Source organism: Electrophorus electricus, chromosome 9 (assembly GCF_041902795.1).
Source record: "Electrophorus electricus isolate QZ-2024a chromosome 9, ASM4190279v1, whole genome shotgun sequence".
In the NCBI taxonomy this organism is placed as follows: Eukaryota; Metazoa; Chordata; class Actinopteri; order Gymnotiformes; family Gymnotidae; genus Electrophorus; species Electrophorus electricus.
This window is the reverse complement of record NC_137505.1, coordinates 20,218,654-20,232,309: the sequence shown is the minus strand read 5'-3', so window position 1 is coordinate 20,232,309 and position 13,656 is coordinate 20,218,654. Positions and strand designations below refer to the sequence as shown.

Below are 13,656 nucleotides of genomic sequence, written 5' to 3'. Positions count from 1 at the left end.
TGCAATTTTTAAGCTACACCTTTTGAGATAAAAAAGCAAGATTTTGAAAGATGTGCTAAGAAGCTCACCCTTTGACAGGATTGATGGCAATGGCATATGGTTCCCCTGCAATATCAGTTATCAGACGAGTGCAGTTGGGTCCCTTTAGCTGGCCAACATTAATGGAGTATCTCAGCTTGGTCCAGTGGGCTGTGTAATAGCTGAACCAGTGCATTCTAGAGTGGTCTGTCCAGTAGATATTTCCAGTGATCCAGTCAGCCGTCACGTCTCTAGGCCGGCGGAAGTCTGGACACTATGAAGGGCAGTCAGATAAAATGAGGCTTCACACATCAGTCAAGCCATCTGCTTAATTTAAATAGGTATAATTCATAAAAAAATTAATCAGCAACTACAGCCATAATTCATGAGTGTGTATCATGAAGTCTTATCTAACCCATAAGAAAATTAGATTTACGACAGGATGTATACACTCACCACTCACGTATTTCGAAGCATTGACTAATTAGAAACATCATGTATTTGAGCTGTTAAAGACCATCTCTCACCATGTGCAATTTGTGTTAGCTATCTTCCAAGTCTTCCATTTAGTGGTAGACACTCAACGCATCAGTGACATATTAAAAAAAAAAGCACTGTTGTGCCTGACAAAGTCACAGCAGTGCAACATCAACACCATGTCAATGTCATTAATGTGTTGAGAATGGTCTGCCATCCAAATAACACTTGGTAAATGGTTGTCCTGTGGTAAGAAACTGACCATTGATAAATGCAGTTGAAGGCAGCTGGCAAATTGTGCATACCAGCATATGGTTTATAGTATTGAGCTATACATATAAAATGCATCTATAGGAAAGGTATACCTTAGAAAGTGCCTGGTCAGTGTCAGTGCAAGGTAAGTATTTTATTAAAGTGTGTGGTGAGTATACATATTAGCACGGACATTTATTGAAGGTATTACAATTTAACTATAATGTTCTGTTAAAAATAGTATGACGAGTCAACAGTATTCTTAGTTTTTAATGTTTTTAGAAAACATTTCAGAGCTGCCCTGATTGTATGTTATGAACAAGAATGAAAATGATTTGAAGAGGATATTTTTGGAAGAACATGTAAACAGATATTGCTTCCATTAATGCTAACACTGACATTACGCTGTATGTAGAGATAAGGAAACAGAGGAGCTACACAGTTTAAAAGCACGTACAAATATACCTCAAGGATTGTGGCACACACACACGCTCGCACACACACACCTAAAGGACTATGACAGATACGTGCATACATGCACACACCAACCTTCACCCTCAGACTGTTACCACAGATACCAATCAGAAATACAGTATATACCTATTTATTTGTCTTTAATACACCCGATCCCTTACAAATATATACGTTTAGTTATGCATATTTAGATAGTAAATTTTATTTTGTAACTTGTACATCACTTTTAACAGTATTACTGCTGCTTGCTTTTTCTCCACTCTCTACTGCGTTTCTGACGTCTAGAGAAGAAATGCCATTTCAAATTTCTCTGTACTAGTGGATGCTGACAAATATTCTATTCTATAAAAGGAACACAAAATATTAAGGTACAAAATCAGTTATTTGTTATACAGCAGAATATTCCCAAGGACACTTGATGGCATGCGTCCCACAGTTAGCAATACTTACTATGACTCCCACATTTGTTTTAGTTTGACTCCTGTCTAGGATTTCTTTGTAAAAAAGTCCACCCGGATTAAACTGGGTAGCCCAGATAAACTTTTGTTGGTGTAAGAGAGTATCCATCCCAACGATGCGGGCATTTTCCTCGATGCGAGCAAGTACTTTGTGTCCATGGCTCTGGTTAAATGGATACACAAAACTTCGGATTTCAGTGTCATTAGCTATGTAGAGCACTCGATCTTCTGGTCCTGCCCGTTGAGTTATTAATATGCAAAAAAAATAAGAAGTGGCTAAATTCCATTTTGGGTTTAAGACAGCAGTTTGACAATTACAGAGGCACAGTAATTATTCTACAACATCAATGCACAAGTGAACAATCTAAAACAGTCTACTGTTAACTATGTAATTTTATGAACACTGCTATGCTAAAGCATTAACAAATGTAATGGTAAACTACAATAAATGAAAAAAAAAAACCAACAACACATTTTTACTGATTAATGGTGAGATGCATTACAGTGTTAACCTACATCATGTACTATTAAATAAATGCAACTAGAATGCGATTTAAAATATATCCTTAAAGGATAGGTTCATTATTTTTATATATATATATATATATATATATATATATATATATATATATATATATATATATATATATATATATATATATTTTTTTTTTTTTTTTTTTTTTTTTTTCCTTTCTCACTACTACACATTGTCGTTGGTATGAAGCACTTATTTCAATGATCTGGTCTGTAAGCTTTAATAGAGCAAGTTGACACATATGAACAAAGCTTTGAAATTTCTTACATATACCCATTTCAAAAGAGCAAAGGTTCCCTGTTTAGTTCTTGAAATAGCATGGTGCAAACATGAAATAATTACATTAATACTACAGGACAATATAGTGCACTATAAAAGTACTGCTGTAAGAGGATTACTATTCTAATACGTTTGTGAACAGAAGTTGTGCAGTTGGTCATAAAGTTTGCATTTATGAACACTTGGGCTTTGTTCATATGGAGAATCCTGCCTAAGTAATTTGATTCCTTTTTAGGAAACTCATTGTTGTGGTAAATTACTTAAAACACCCGTAGTCACCGAAATAAGCGTTTTGGACAAAAACTAGCATACCATAGACATCGTGAAAAGAGAACTTATCAAAAATATTGAACTTATCCATTTAAGTTATAATTTGAAGTGTCCTCACATGCTTGGCAGACTATCAGATAATAATGTCTTGGCAATATTAAATTAGATTAATGCATTCAAAAATTGTCTGTCTGATACCACCATTTGTTTATGATAAAAGCACTTTTGTCAGTGAAATATAAGAAGAATAAATATGTAAAAATGGAGCTAAACTCCAAATCAATGGAAGACATGGATCCTTACCTTTAGCTACACAATTGCCATTGACATCCTTATAGTTTTTGTCACATGTACATTTGTATGATCCTTTAGTGTTTGTGCAATAATGAGAGCAAGTGCCAAAATAAAGACACTCATTGATTTCTGGAAAAGACAAAAGCAAGATATCAGCCTTATTGTGGAGTTTCTTTCCTCCTTTTTCTCCTGTTTTATTCAAATTTTGACTTGTGATACCACCACAGCGAATTTCCTCACATACTGTGAGAAAGGAAACACCATCTTCACAGCTGAGGTTCTACACTTCATCGTGTGTGTGTGCTCTTTTATCATCTTGCTTTTTCCCTGAGTACAACCCTCATGCTGAGAATGTTCTCAAACTCAGGCATCACAGGTGGCTCAATTAGACTCTGGTAACACATGCCTCTGTATTTAAAATATTGTTAAAACAGTGATCCACACCTACAGTTAATTATTCACAATATTTCCCTGGGTGTATTCTTTTGTTGTATACTAGCCAGCTAGAATGTAATATACACTATTAGTCCACAAATATCTAATATGTCCACAGTGCATTAGCAAAAACAATACCTTCACACTGTTTAGTCTTGAGATTCCTCTGAAATCCAGATTTGCAATGACAAATCGCGTTGATATTTGTCTGATTGCACACCGCATCCTCTCCGCATGGATTCGTCCTCTGTCCACATATATCTCCATTGGAGGCTGGTATGAAAGAGAACTTTGAAATGTCACACTTTATAAATGCAACCATCCCTTGACAGCACGTGATATTTTTGTTTTGATGTTTGCTGATGAGCAGCAAAGAACAAATATAAATGGAAATCAAATATTTATTGTGACTAGAAGATATTAAAACACTCCCCCCCCCCCAGATTCTTTATAAATGCCTTCAGTACCGACCTTTGTCCCATTCACATATGGTACACCTTTGATGATCTCCACTGAACCCTATTTTCCAATCAAATCAAATGAACACATCACTGAGGCAGTACGGAGATGCTCACGGGCTTTGCAGTCCTGTTCATCTGACCCTCCGTCTCCGCAGTCGTCAAACATGTCACACTGCAGTGGAGCAGGTATGCAGTGCCTGTTCTTGCACGTAAACTCAGTCTTTCCACAGGGCTTGGGCCTGGCCGAAATAGCCTCTGGTTTGGGGCAGAGTTACAATTTTTACAATTTAGTTTCAAAGTAGAAGAGGAGCAAAAGTCCTTTCTTTTAAGTCTAAAGCATACATTTTCTCGCAACAAGCAAATAATTAACATGACACCAAAAACAAAACAAAAGAAAACAAACAAACAAAAAAAACCCAATCAAAAATAACTTGCTAGATTGAAATAATTTACACGCAAAGTGACTAAATTTCAAAGCAATCTTCACACACATTGGTACCACCTTCGCAGTTCAAAACTGTAGTGTTTTTACTGGAATTTTATTTGCTCACCGCATTCCTCTTCATCAGAGTTGTCGCCACAGTCATTCACGTTGTTACAGATTTGATCAAGCCGCAGACATACTTTATCATTTCTACAGTGATGTGGCCTTGTAGGGGGGCAAGCTAGCTTAGCTGAAGAAAGAAGTGGATAATAGTCACTTGTTTTACCACTATCAACCTTGTATAGTCCTATACAAATAACACTGACACAATGCACACAAAGTTAAATCAAAAATGTATTACAATCCTTCAATTCACACAGATTTGGAACTGGGTGGTATAGTTTTCCATTAAGTTGAAGTAACTGAAAGCATTCTAACCTTATGGAGACTAATTTTCAATATCCAGTCAATGGACACACATTCTAATCAAGAACTTAGATTAAATAAAGTTTTTTGGATGGAATTAAATTGTTCACAGAACATAGTGGCTTGCTAAATTAAGGTTACAGTTACTATCTTACCGCACATCTCGGCATCTTCATCAGAGTTGTCACCACAGTCATCCTCACCATCACAGACCCAGGAGTGCAACTTACACAGGGTATTGTTGCACATGAACTCATCGGGACGACAGAAGAATGCTCCTGCAGTGAAGAGTTTGAATTGTATGTTACAGTACAATGCAATAAAGTATTCATTACATATGAGATTAAACATGAAACCATTGCTGATATGCAATGAATAGTACTTTGGGAGGTACTTCAAAGAATGAGGACTTTGGGAAGTCTTGAAATCAAAATCTCAGTCAAACAAACAGTTTTAAACGGTAATATAATTGTTTTAATATCTGAAATCAGAAACTTCCTTTACACATATTATACGAGACATACTAGTTCAGGACTCTTATTCTCAAGGTCACAGCTTTAATAAATATCAACGGCAACAATGCATATTTCTCTGTACCATGGTCACAGTTCTCCTCATCACTGTGGTCGACGCAGTCGAACACGTAATCGCAGCGCCATCGTTTCGCGATGCAGTGGGCATGGTTCCTGCAAAGGAACTCATCCTCTCGGCATTCTTTCACACAGTCCATCTGGCAAGAGCCCAGAAGAGAGAGACTCACATAATCAGACAGACACCCTCCGTGGGTGGAGTTCACCTTACTGTGGAGAAGGCAGGGGAAACGGAGCAGTGTTTCCATGGAAACGGTGAGCTGCACACACCGTATGATCTAAATGATTTTAAAAGTGTGAGCACGTAATGTAATTTACATTTTCTGCTTCCTTTCTGTTGAATATATGATACTTTACCATCTAGGGACACTTTTTTTGTTTTGTTTATGCTGTCTACATATCGCTGTTTTCCAGCTTATTCTTCAAATATCCATTTTCACATTTGTATATTGTGCCAGTTATAAATTGAAACTCTGTGTTTGTCACACACTTTGGTGCTAAGGCCCGTGCAGGAGGACATACCTCATCAGAGCTATCCAGACAGTTGTCATGTCCGTCACACCGCAGGCTAGCCGACACACACCCCCCACCGGCACACACATACTCGTTTAGAGCACAGGATGGGAGCACTAAAAGATAGAGAAACAACATACACACACAACAAAGTACACAAACAGAGCTGACTTTAGCTTGACGGCTACAAAAGAGATTACACACAGGAGACAAAGTCTACTGTGGACGTTCCCTCCCATTTTAGGCCAAATCAAAATAAAAAGAGAGGAATAACTGATTTGTAAAAACACTGCAATGTTAAAACATGTCTGAAGATTTCTGAATCTAATAGAATACTCCTAGTACCACACATCTTAAATGATTCTTTAATATTAAGCCTTGAATATAAAACCTATTAAGAATATGCCATCTGCTCCAGATTACTGAAACCTGCCAGCAATGAAAATGTCACATTCAAACGTCAAGGCCAGAAAGCACTGCCAGAGCATGAGCAGAGCTTGTCCGATATACAGGTTCCAAAGGTCAGACATCTGCGATGAGAAGCTCACATGGGCACTTAAAAATCACAGAGACCTACCTGTTCCAAGGCAGTTCACCTCATCCTCCCCAGTCTTGCAGTCTTCCTGACCATCACACAACCACTTGGCTGAGATGCAGAGGTTGTTGTGGCATTGAAACTGGTCCTCTGTACAGCGCACCTCGCAGTCCTTCTGGAAAAGCACAGAGCACATGGGGGTTGACACTCACTGTCAGATGTTAGTGAGGGCAAAGCCCAGTTACAAAACACAGCTGCAGAACTTAGTGCAGCCACATCAGAGGTGTAAATTCTGCCTTGCAGAAGAAGGATATACTGTTGAATGTTATGCTGAGCATCACGTTTCCAAGTGAATTAACTTGTGATGATCCTATTTTCTATTACAACCTGAGATCACGATCTCTTTATTGTTTCTGATTAAAAATAATTAATATAATAAAATTAAATAAAAAGAACAATACATTTTGTATGTATATACATATACATACAATTAAATAATTACACATTAATAAATATATTAAGCAAACTATACATATGCATTCAGTAAATTATAAAAACCTGACAGTAGAAAAGTATATGTATACAGTATTGATACTTGCAGTGTTTATAAAAAGTTTAAACATTCTACATCTGAACAGTCACCAACACCAGTATCTGGGGTGAACAGAACTGTCCTGTACTTGTGGCAAAAGTAGTTTGGCTAAAAAAGCTCCAGAGATTCCCATGAAAACTCAAAATATTTATTTATTTCATCACACACCAAGAACATATATTTCACCCACACCTTTATTTCATTTGCTTTCATCAACACAAACCCTACAGGAATCCGTGGCACTGCACAATCTCTCCACCAATAGTAACTGAAGTTCCGAACATACACTCTTTCACACTCTCTCCATATCTCACCATCGTCTTCCTCTTGTTGACAGAGTTGTAAATAATTCCTCTCCAGTTGCGTGGAGGGAGGATGCAGTTTTGTGCCAGGAGCCTGAAGTGTGGAGGAGTGCACGAGAAGTGGAAGAGCATTGCACAGCCCAGCAACTCCTCTGGCTCACTGGGGAGTCTGACAACAGGCCTGCCAGGATGCAGCCCAACCTCCAGGTCATAATTGGTATGTTGAGCTGCTTTTCTTTTCTTTTTCTCAACCAAGTACCCAGGCTGTATGGTGTCAAATGAAATGAAAAATCAACCAGTATCCTAACCACATCTTGACTGAGCGTAATAAGCTTTATACTGCACATATGGCTTCGTCTATATTTACAGCATGTGAGGTATCTAACAGTACCTGTAGGACAAACTGGATTTAATGTAATTTCCAAGTTTCCATGACATGTGATCTCACCAGATGGTGTCTGGCCTGTCAAATCATTTAAAAAAATAAGTACATATTGTTAGCTGAGGTTGTGCTACTATTCGATGGGCACTGGTTATTGGACAACCTGAATCCAGTTTAAGCTCAAAAGCCTTTTTTGTGCTCCGTGCATCCTAGCTATTCTTTGCAACCCAAGGCTTGTTGTGTGAGCAATGGATAGATTCACCATGCAGAGATGGAGTGATACAAACAATGTAATCTTTTAGGATTTAAGCAACTTCATCGATATCATCATTACTATCAGCACAGAAGACATTTCTTCACCTTCCAGTTCAACAGCTCCTCTCTAGCTACAGGTAATCACTCAGACATTGTCCTCATGGGACCTAATGCCTCTAAACAACGGGCTTGTATTTGGCGAGAAGGTGAAATAAACGCTTGTGTACAGATGGTCTAGAGCTCTGTTCTTCCTGTCGAGCAGTTTCATTAAACTGGGCAGCGATAAAGCTCATCTAATATTCCAGTCCTAGTGGATTCAATAAGATGTTAACCAAAAGGATGTTAACTGAGTGGATCACATCATCTGTGAAATACGCAGCAGTACTTAGCCATGGATATGAGACTCATCAGGTCAGGTTAAGAAATTAGAAGTCATCTATGACAGTGGCAAGTGATAAAGGCGTAGCAGCTTTGGGTGAAAGGGGCGGACTAGCACAGCACATCCTGGATGTCACCAGTATCTTGTTTCTTATATCCTGCAAGTCATCAATTGCAAAGGGCATTTCCTTTTTTTTTTTTTTTTTTTAAATGCATATGCACATTAAAGTCAAGTGGAAAACTAGGCATACAGTACACCAAAAAAGAGGAGGCACTTTAAACACAAATCAATGCTCATTTAAGCAAAGCTTACTGCTGTCAGCTTGGGCTGGCAACATGTCAAGTGGGCAAGCAATTGACATACTGCTTCTAGGGCAACAACACAATCCACAATCCACAACATCCTTTATCATTTATTATAATATTTAGATTATATAAAATTTAGATTTTGTTTGTCTAACACTGCAAATAACAAGCAATTCTAGACAAAATCTGAGGGAGGGGCTTCAGCCCCCCCACCTTTCATCTCACTTACAAAGAGAACGGTAAGACATTATTTTTCAAATCTACTTAAAGCCTTCATATCTTATGATCTGTCCTTGATCAGCCTGAGCTGTTTTGTTGGCTGACAAAAGAGGTAGCGCAATGGTAAACAATCAGGAACATTCCAAACTTATCCCCTTCATTTTGCCTAAGATTCTTACCTTATATTCTGACGTGAAGCATTCAAGAACCTTTATTTTGAACCACAGAGAAGAAAACTCCTCCGAGCACATTTGTACAGAGGCCGGACAAACTTCTAGATAAATACTTCTTAAAATTAGACAGAAAGTGTTGACTAATTATGTGGTGATTTGGTGGTGTCATTGCATGTCATTGCACATAGAAGCTGGGTAGCTAATACAATCCCCTAGATGACTGCAACTTATCAATGTTGGTCAACATCAGTGTTAGTCAACATAATTTGTTTTAACGTTATATAGCAGGCCAAGCAGGTGAGCAGTTCATCTAATAAAGACTTCATAAAACTAATGCAGGAAACAGTAGGCTGAACCAGCCAATGTGAAGAGGGAAAGAACACAGTAGTCATGTGAACATTCCCTTATTTCCACCACACCCACTTTGTACAAGATACAAGTATCTATTATAGCTGAATGGTTGACTGGTATACATCCAGAGAGTATACCATGGATAAAAAAGTATTTGCTTCATAGCTCTTCAAAATAAATAAATAAAATGCTTTCTTGTAAACATGTCTGTTTGCACTGGAAAGGAGGAGGCGGGACTGACAACGAGCAAAATGGGAGTGAGCCAAAAACAGGCAGATCGAGAATGCCAGAAAAAGAGCAAGCAGGTGAGAAAGTGAGCAGATCAAGACCATATATCTGAATTGCCAGCTACTACTCTAAGCAAAGTAATCTTAATATGTCCAGTACAGAGAGGAACTCTAATGCTCACATTGATTGCAGTGCATCCTGTATAATGCTCTCGATTATAGTCTGATTACACTTCACTTCAGCACAGTATTGTTCATTTTACATTTTTGGTTTGTTTTGTTCATGATGGCTGCGGTTTTTTAAGTTTTACAATCTTTATAGATGTCACGGTACAGCCCCTCCCCGAAACGTCTCCTTGTGTGAGTGTGTGTGTGTGTGCGTGTGTGCGTGTGTTTGTGTCTGTATGGCCATGCCCTCCCTGTGTTTCACACCTGCTCCTTATTGTGTGTCGTCAGTCCGCATGTATATAAGTCTTGTGTCTGAGTATAGGTGTTGTCGATGTTTGAACCATGTTAGTTCGCTAACCACATTGTCGTATCTGTACTAAATAAATGTTCGTTGTGTTAGACATGGCTCGTCCCCGCATCCTGCTTTGCCTCCGCACGTCACAATAGACACATTTTAAACCCCTTTTAGACCATTTGGAGTGCCAGTGCTGTTAGTGTGCCAGTCTTAGAGCCTTGTGCTGTATTTGTTTTGGGTAATGTAGCCATAATTGATTCATTTAACCCTATGGGGTGAAGCCTCTTTCAACAACAATTTACCCTGGGAACTTCAATTCAAACCTCTTACATACAGGACTTTTCAAACAACCATGTTAGCTAGCATTGAATATTTGATATTTGCTGATGGAAAGAGAGGTACACACACACATACACATACACACACACACACACACACACACACACACACACATGCACACACACACGCACACACACATGCACACACACATGCACAAACAAAAACCTGTCACTGAGGTTCATCCTGATTCATATTCATATTAGGGATGTGCAGAGATCCCTGTATTTGTATTTGCATCTGTATTTGTTGAGGCAGCAAAGTTATTTGTATTTGTATTCGAATAAAAGGGCATCCATGATGGAAAATGGTGTAGGGGTGGGGGACAGCAAATCCACTGATAACTATGGAGAGTTAGTAGACAATGAAGCTAACAGTGATGGTAACTAGCTATAGTTAACTACATCTTGCTGTCTGCTTAAAGGAAAGTAGTCAAACGGACTATACATATATCTCAGTCTTTGTCAAGAGTAGATGCAATTCGAAATAACCACAAAAAGGTAAACCTACTCCTACAGTGCTCACAACATAGACCAGTGGTGATTGTACACTACCTGTTGGACTGGAAAACACATAGAATTAAAGGGAGCACAGACCAACCCCTTTGTCTTGGCAGTCAGTCAAAAGGACATAATTATGCTTTTTCAAAAGAAGGCGCATTCCTTCCCCCTGTTCAGCATCTGCTCTCAGTTTCTCTGTGTTCTTCTCGTCAATCCTGTTCCCTGCTCATTTTCTGACTACTTTTTCACTTCTTTCATGAAAAAGACATTTTTGTGTAACAATTTACATTTGATTTTAATACAATTCTTACATATGTTCATGTGAAACTACAACTACGTGAGAATTATGTGATTTTGTTTTTTGCTACATTAGTGCATGTTAACTAGACAATATAAGTTTGCAAAAGGAGAATTTTACTGGTTATATATTTCATTTTACAAGCATATTAACTAGTTATCAATGCCACCTTTTGCTAATATAACAAATGCCTAACTTACGTAGCGAATGCCTTTGTTTTAGCAGTCTAATGTGTGTTTTTGTTAGGCTACATTTTTAAGTGGCCAGCCTTCAAATATATGCATTCTCAATACCTTGTGTACTGCATGGCTGACTTTTAAATATCAGCGTAGGTCATTTCTACTGCTAGCTCTGAAAGAAACTGCGACTGAAATGGTAAACCACTCAAGTGTTTGGTAAGATGCTGCATCATTATGGGAAATGTAGCACCTGTAGTTAATTCACATGTTGCTAATGTTTGAGTTGTGTAGTTCTGCTCAACAGTCCAGGTTAAAACATAAAGGATTTTGACTTTTGTATTGACATTTTACCACCAAGATTATAGTGGGTCATGGAAATATTTTACTGCGAGGATGAATGATTTGTCATTTCCAGTGGTAAGGTATTTTACTGGTAATGGACATTGCATTAACGAGACATCTGCTTGCATTGCCAAATGTTGCTATGGCAGCAATGAAGTTGCTGAAAAAAGTCAAAGAAAAAGAACTTGGACCAGATTCACAAAAGTGCCTTAAGAAAGCAAATTTTCTTAAACATTATTTTACTTCTTACTTTCATATTTAGGAAAAATGTTTAAAAAATGTATTCCTCATAAGAATCCCAAAAAATCAATTCTAAGAACAAGTGGTATTCTTGAAAAAACATTTTCTCAATTAGAAAAGTTGTGTAGCTCCATCCAAGATAACAAACTGACAACATATGCTGTAGGTACGTGAAGTAAATAGTAGAATGTCCACTAAAATAAGTATGTAGCCAGCACAGTGCCAAAAAAGGATCGTGAGAGTCCAACAGAGGTTTTGATCAGTTTTATTCCATTAGTATGGTATGATGTGCATACTAATGGAATAAAACTGATCAAAACCTCTGTTGGACTCTCACGATCCTTTTTTTGGTACTGTGCTGGCTACATTCTTTATTTTTGTGAAAAAAACAACAACAACAACAAACTCTTAACCATGCGATAGCGTCACACTTTTCTTAGACTGTAAGCATTGACAAGGTACGCTCTAATTTTATCAATTTAAATCGTTTACTTACTCAAATTAAGGTCCACATGACTCTCATTACATTACTTAATTACTTTCCAGAGAGTATATTTTTTCCTGTTGCCTATTCCTCCATCATCATTCTAAGTACCGTTTGTTTTTTTTGAATACCAGGTTTGGTGGTTTTCATCATCTGTTCTAAACAGATTAAATTCTAAATTTGATTTTTGGAAATAACAGTTAATAAAAGTTCAAAATGTATTTCATACTGCTTATGATAAGCTGGAAAATAGGTTAGGTGACAATTTTTAGATAGCATTGTCTATATAAGAAACTTAAGATTTTCATATGACTGTTTTTTTTTTTGTTTTGTTTTTTTGAGAACTGCATTTAACATTCTTATGAACTTCATTTTGTTTATCTTAAGATTCTTTGTATGTTTTTATGAAAACGTTCATGAATCCAATCCCGGATCTACACTCCCTCATCTGTAGAATCCCTTGGAATGAATGTTACCTTTTACCTTTTCTAACATAAACCTGCTACCTTTCTTACATAAACTTGTTTCACTTCCTAGAACTTTAGAAGTACTTTGCACTTTTCCAGGGCTTCCAAAGAAGCAGGGCATTCCTACTTCTACAGTAATGGGTAAGAAAAGGGTTGGCTGTAAAAGTGTGATTTCCACTCCTTCCACTTGATCACTGACCTCATCTGAGTTGTCGATGCAGTCGTAGTCGCCATCACAGCGAAAGCGTGCAGAGATGCAGTCCCCATTGGTACAGGCAAAGTCTTTATGATTACAGGTCACTGGCTCTGAATGGGAAAAGGGCATAATGGCACGGCTGAAACAGTGCACAATGGGACAGTTCACAATAGGACAGCTGAAACGATTCACAATAGGACAGTTCACAGTCAGATATCTGAAACAGTTCACAATAGGACAGCTTATAATAGTGTAGCTAAAATAGTTCAGACATAAACCTATGAACAGCTCCGAGTTCTGAGTTCTAGAAAAGGCCATAAGTGAAAGAAAGGGGAGAGAGAATAACAGGGAAAAAGCAAGCAGCCATCGTTTTTTGATATAAAGTGTCATGGTACCATCTGTTTCCATCTTCATTGTGAGTTTTGAGATGAGCTACTGCAGGCTAATTAACTATGAAGACTTCTTAAAGTGTCAGAGTACATTCAGGTTCTAATTCTGCCAAACAATGAGCATGTGCTATCAGAT

The 13,656-nt window shown here is 37.7% G+C and overlaps 1 protein-coding gene across 5 annotated transcripts in view; it reads right to left on the bottom strand.

Annotated features, from left to right (window-relative positions):
- The window catches only part of lrp1bb (low density lipoprotein receptor-related protein 1Bb), a 218,232-nt gene that overhangs the window by 17,083 nt on the left and 187,493 nt on the right, over positions 1-13,656 (bottom strand). For 4 of the 5 annotated variants that reach the window (XM_027032840.3, XM_081720521.1, XM_081720522.1 and 1 more), the window contains 11 exons: positions 13,135-13,241; positions 6,484-6,616; positions 5,916-6,022; positions 5,401-5,533; positions 4,959-5,081; positions 4,505-4,627; positions 4,068-4,208; positions 3,631-3,765; positions 3,067-3,186; positions 1,672-1,913; positions 69-292 (listed from right to left, as the gene is read on the bottom strand). In XM_027032840.3, coding sequence (XP_026888641.3) covers positions 69-292; positions 1,672-1,913; positions 3,067-3,186; positions 3,631-3,765; positions 4,068-4,208; positions 4,505-4,627; positions 4,959-5,081; positions 5,401-5,533; positions 5,916-6,022; positions 6,484-6,616; positions 13,135-13,241 — 1,588 coding nt within the window. Of the gene's footprint in view, positions 1-68; positions 293-1,671; positions 1,914-3,066; positions 3,187-3,630; positions 3,766-4,067; positions 4,209-4,504; positions 4,628-4,958; positions 5,082-5,400; positions 5,534-5,915; positions 6,023-6,483; positions 6,617-13,134; positions 13,242-13,656 lie in introns of those variants that run through there. The other variant, XR_014125233.1, reaches the window with a different exon arrangement.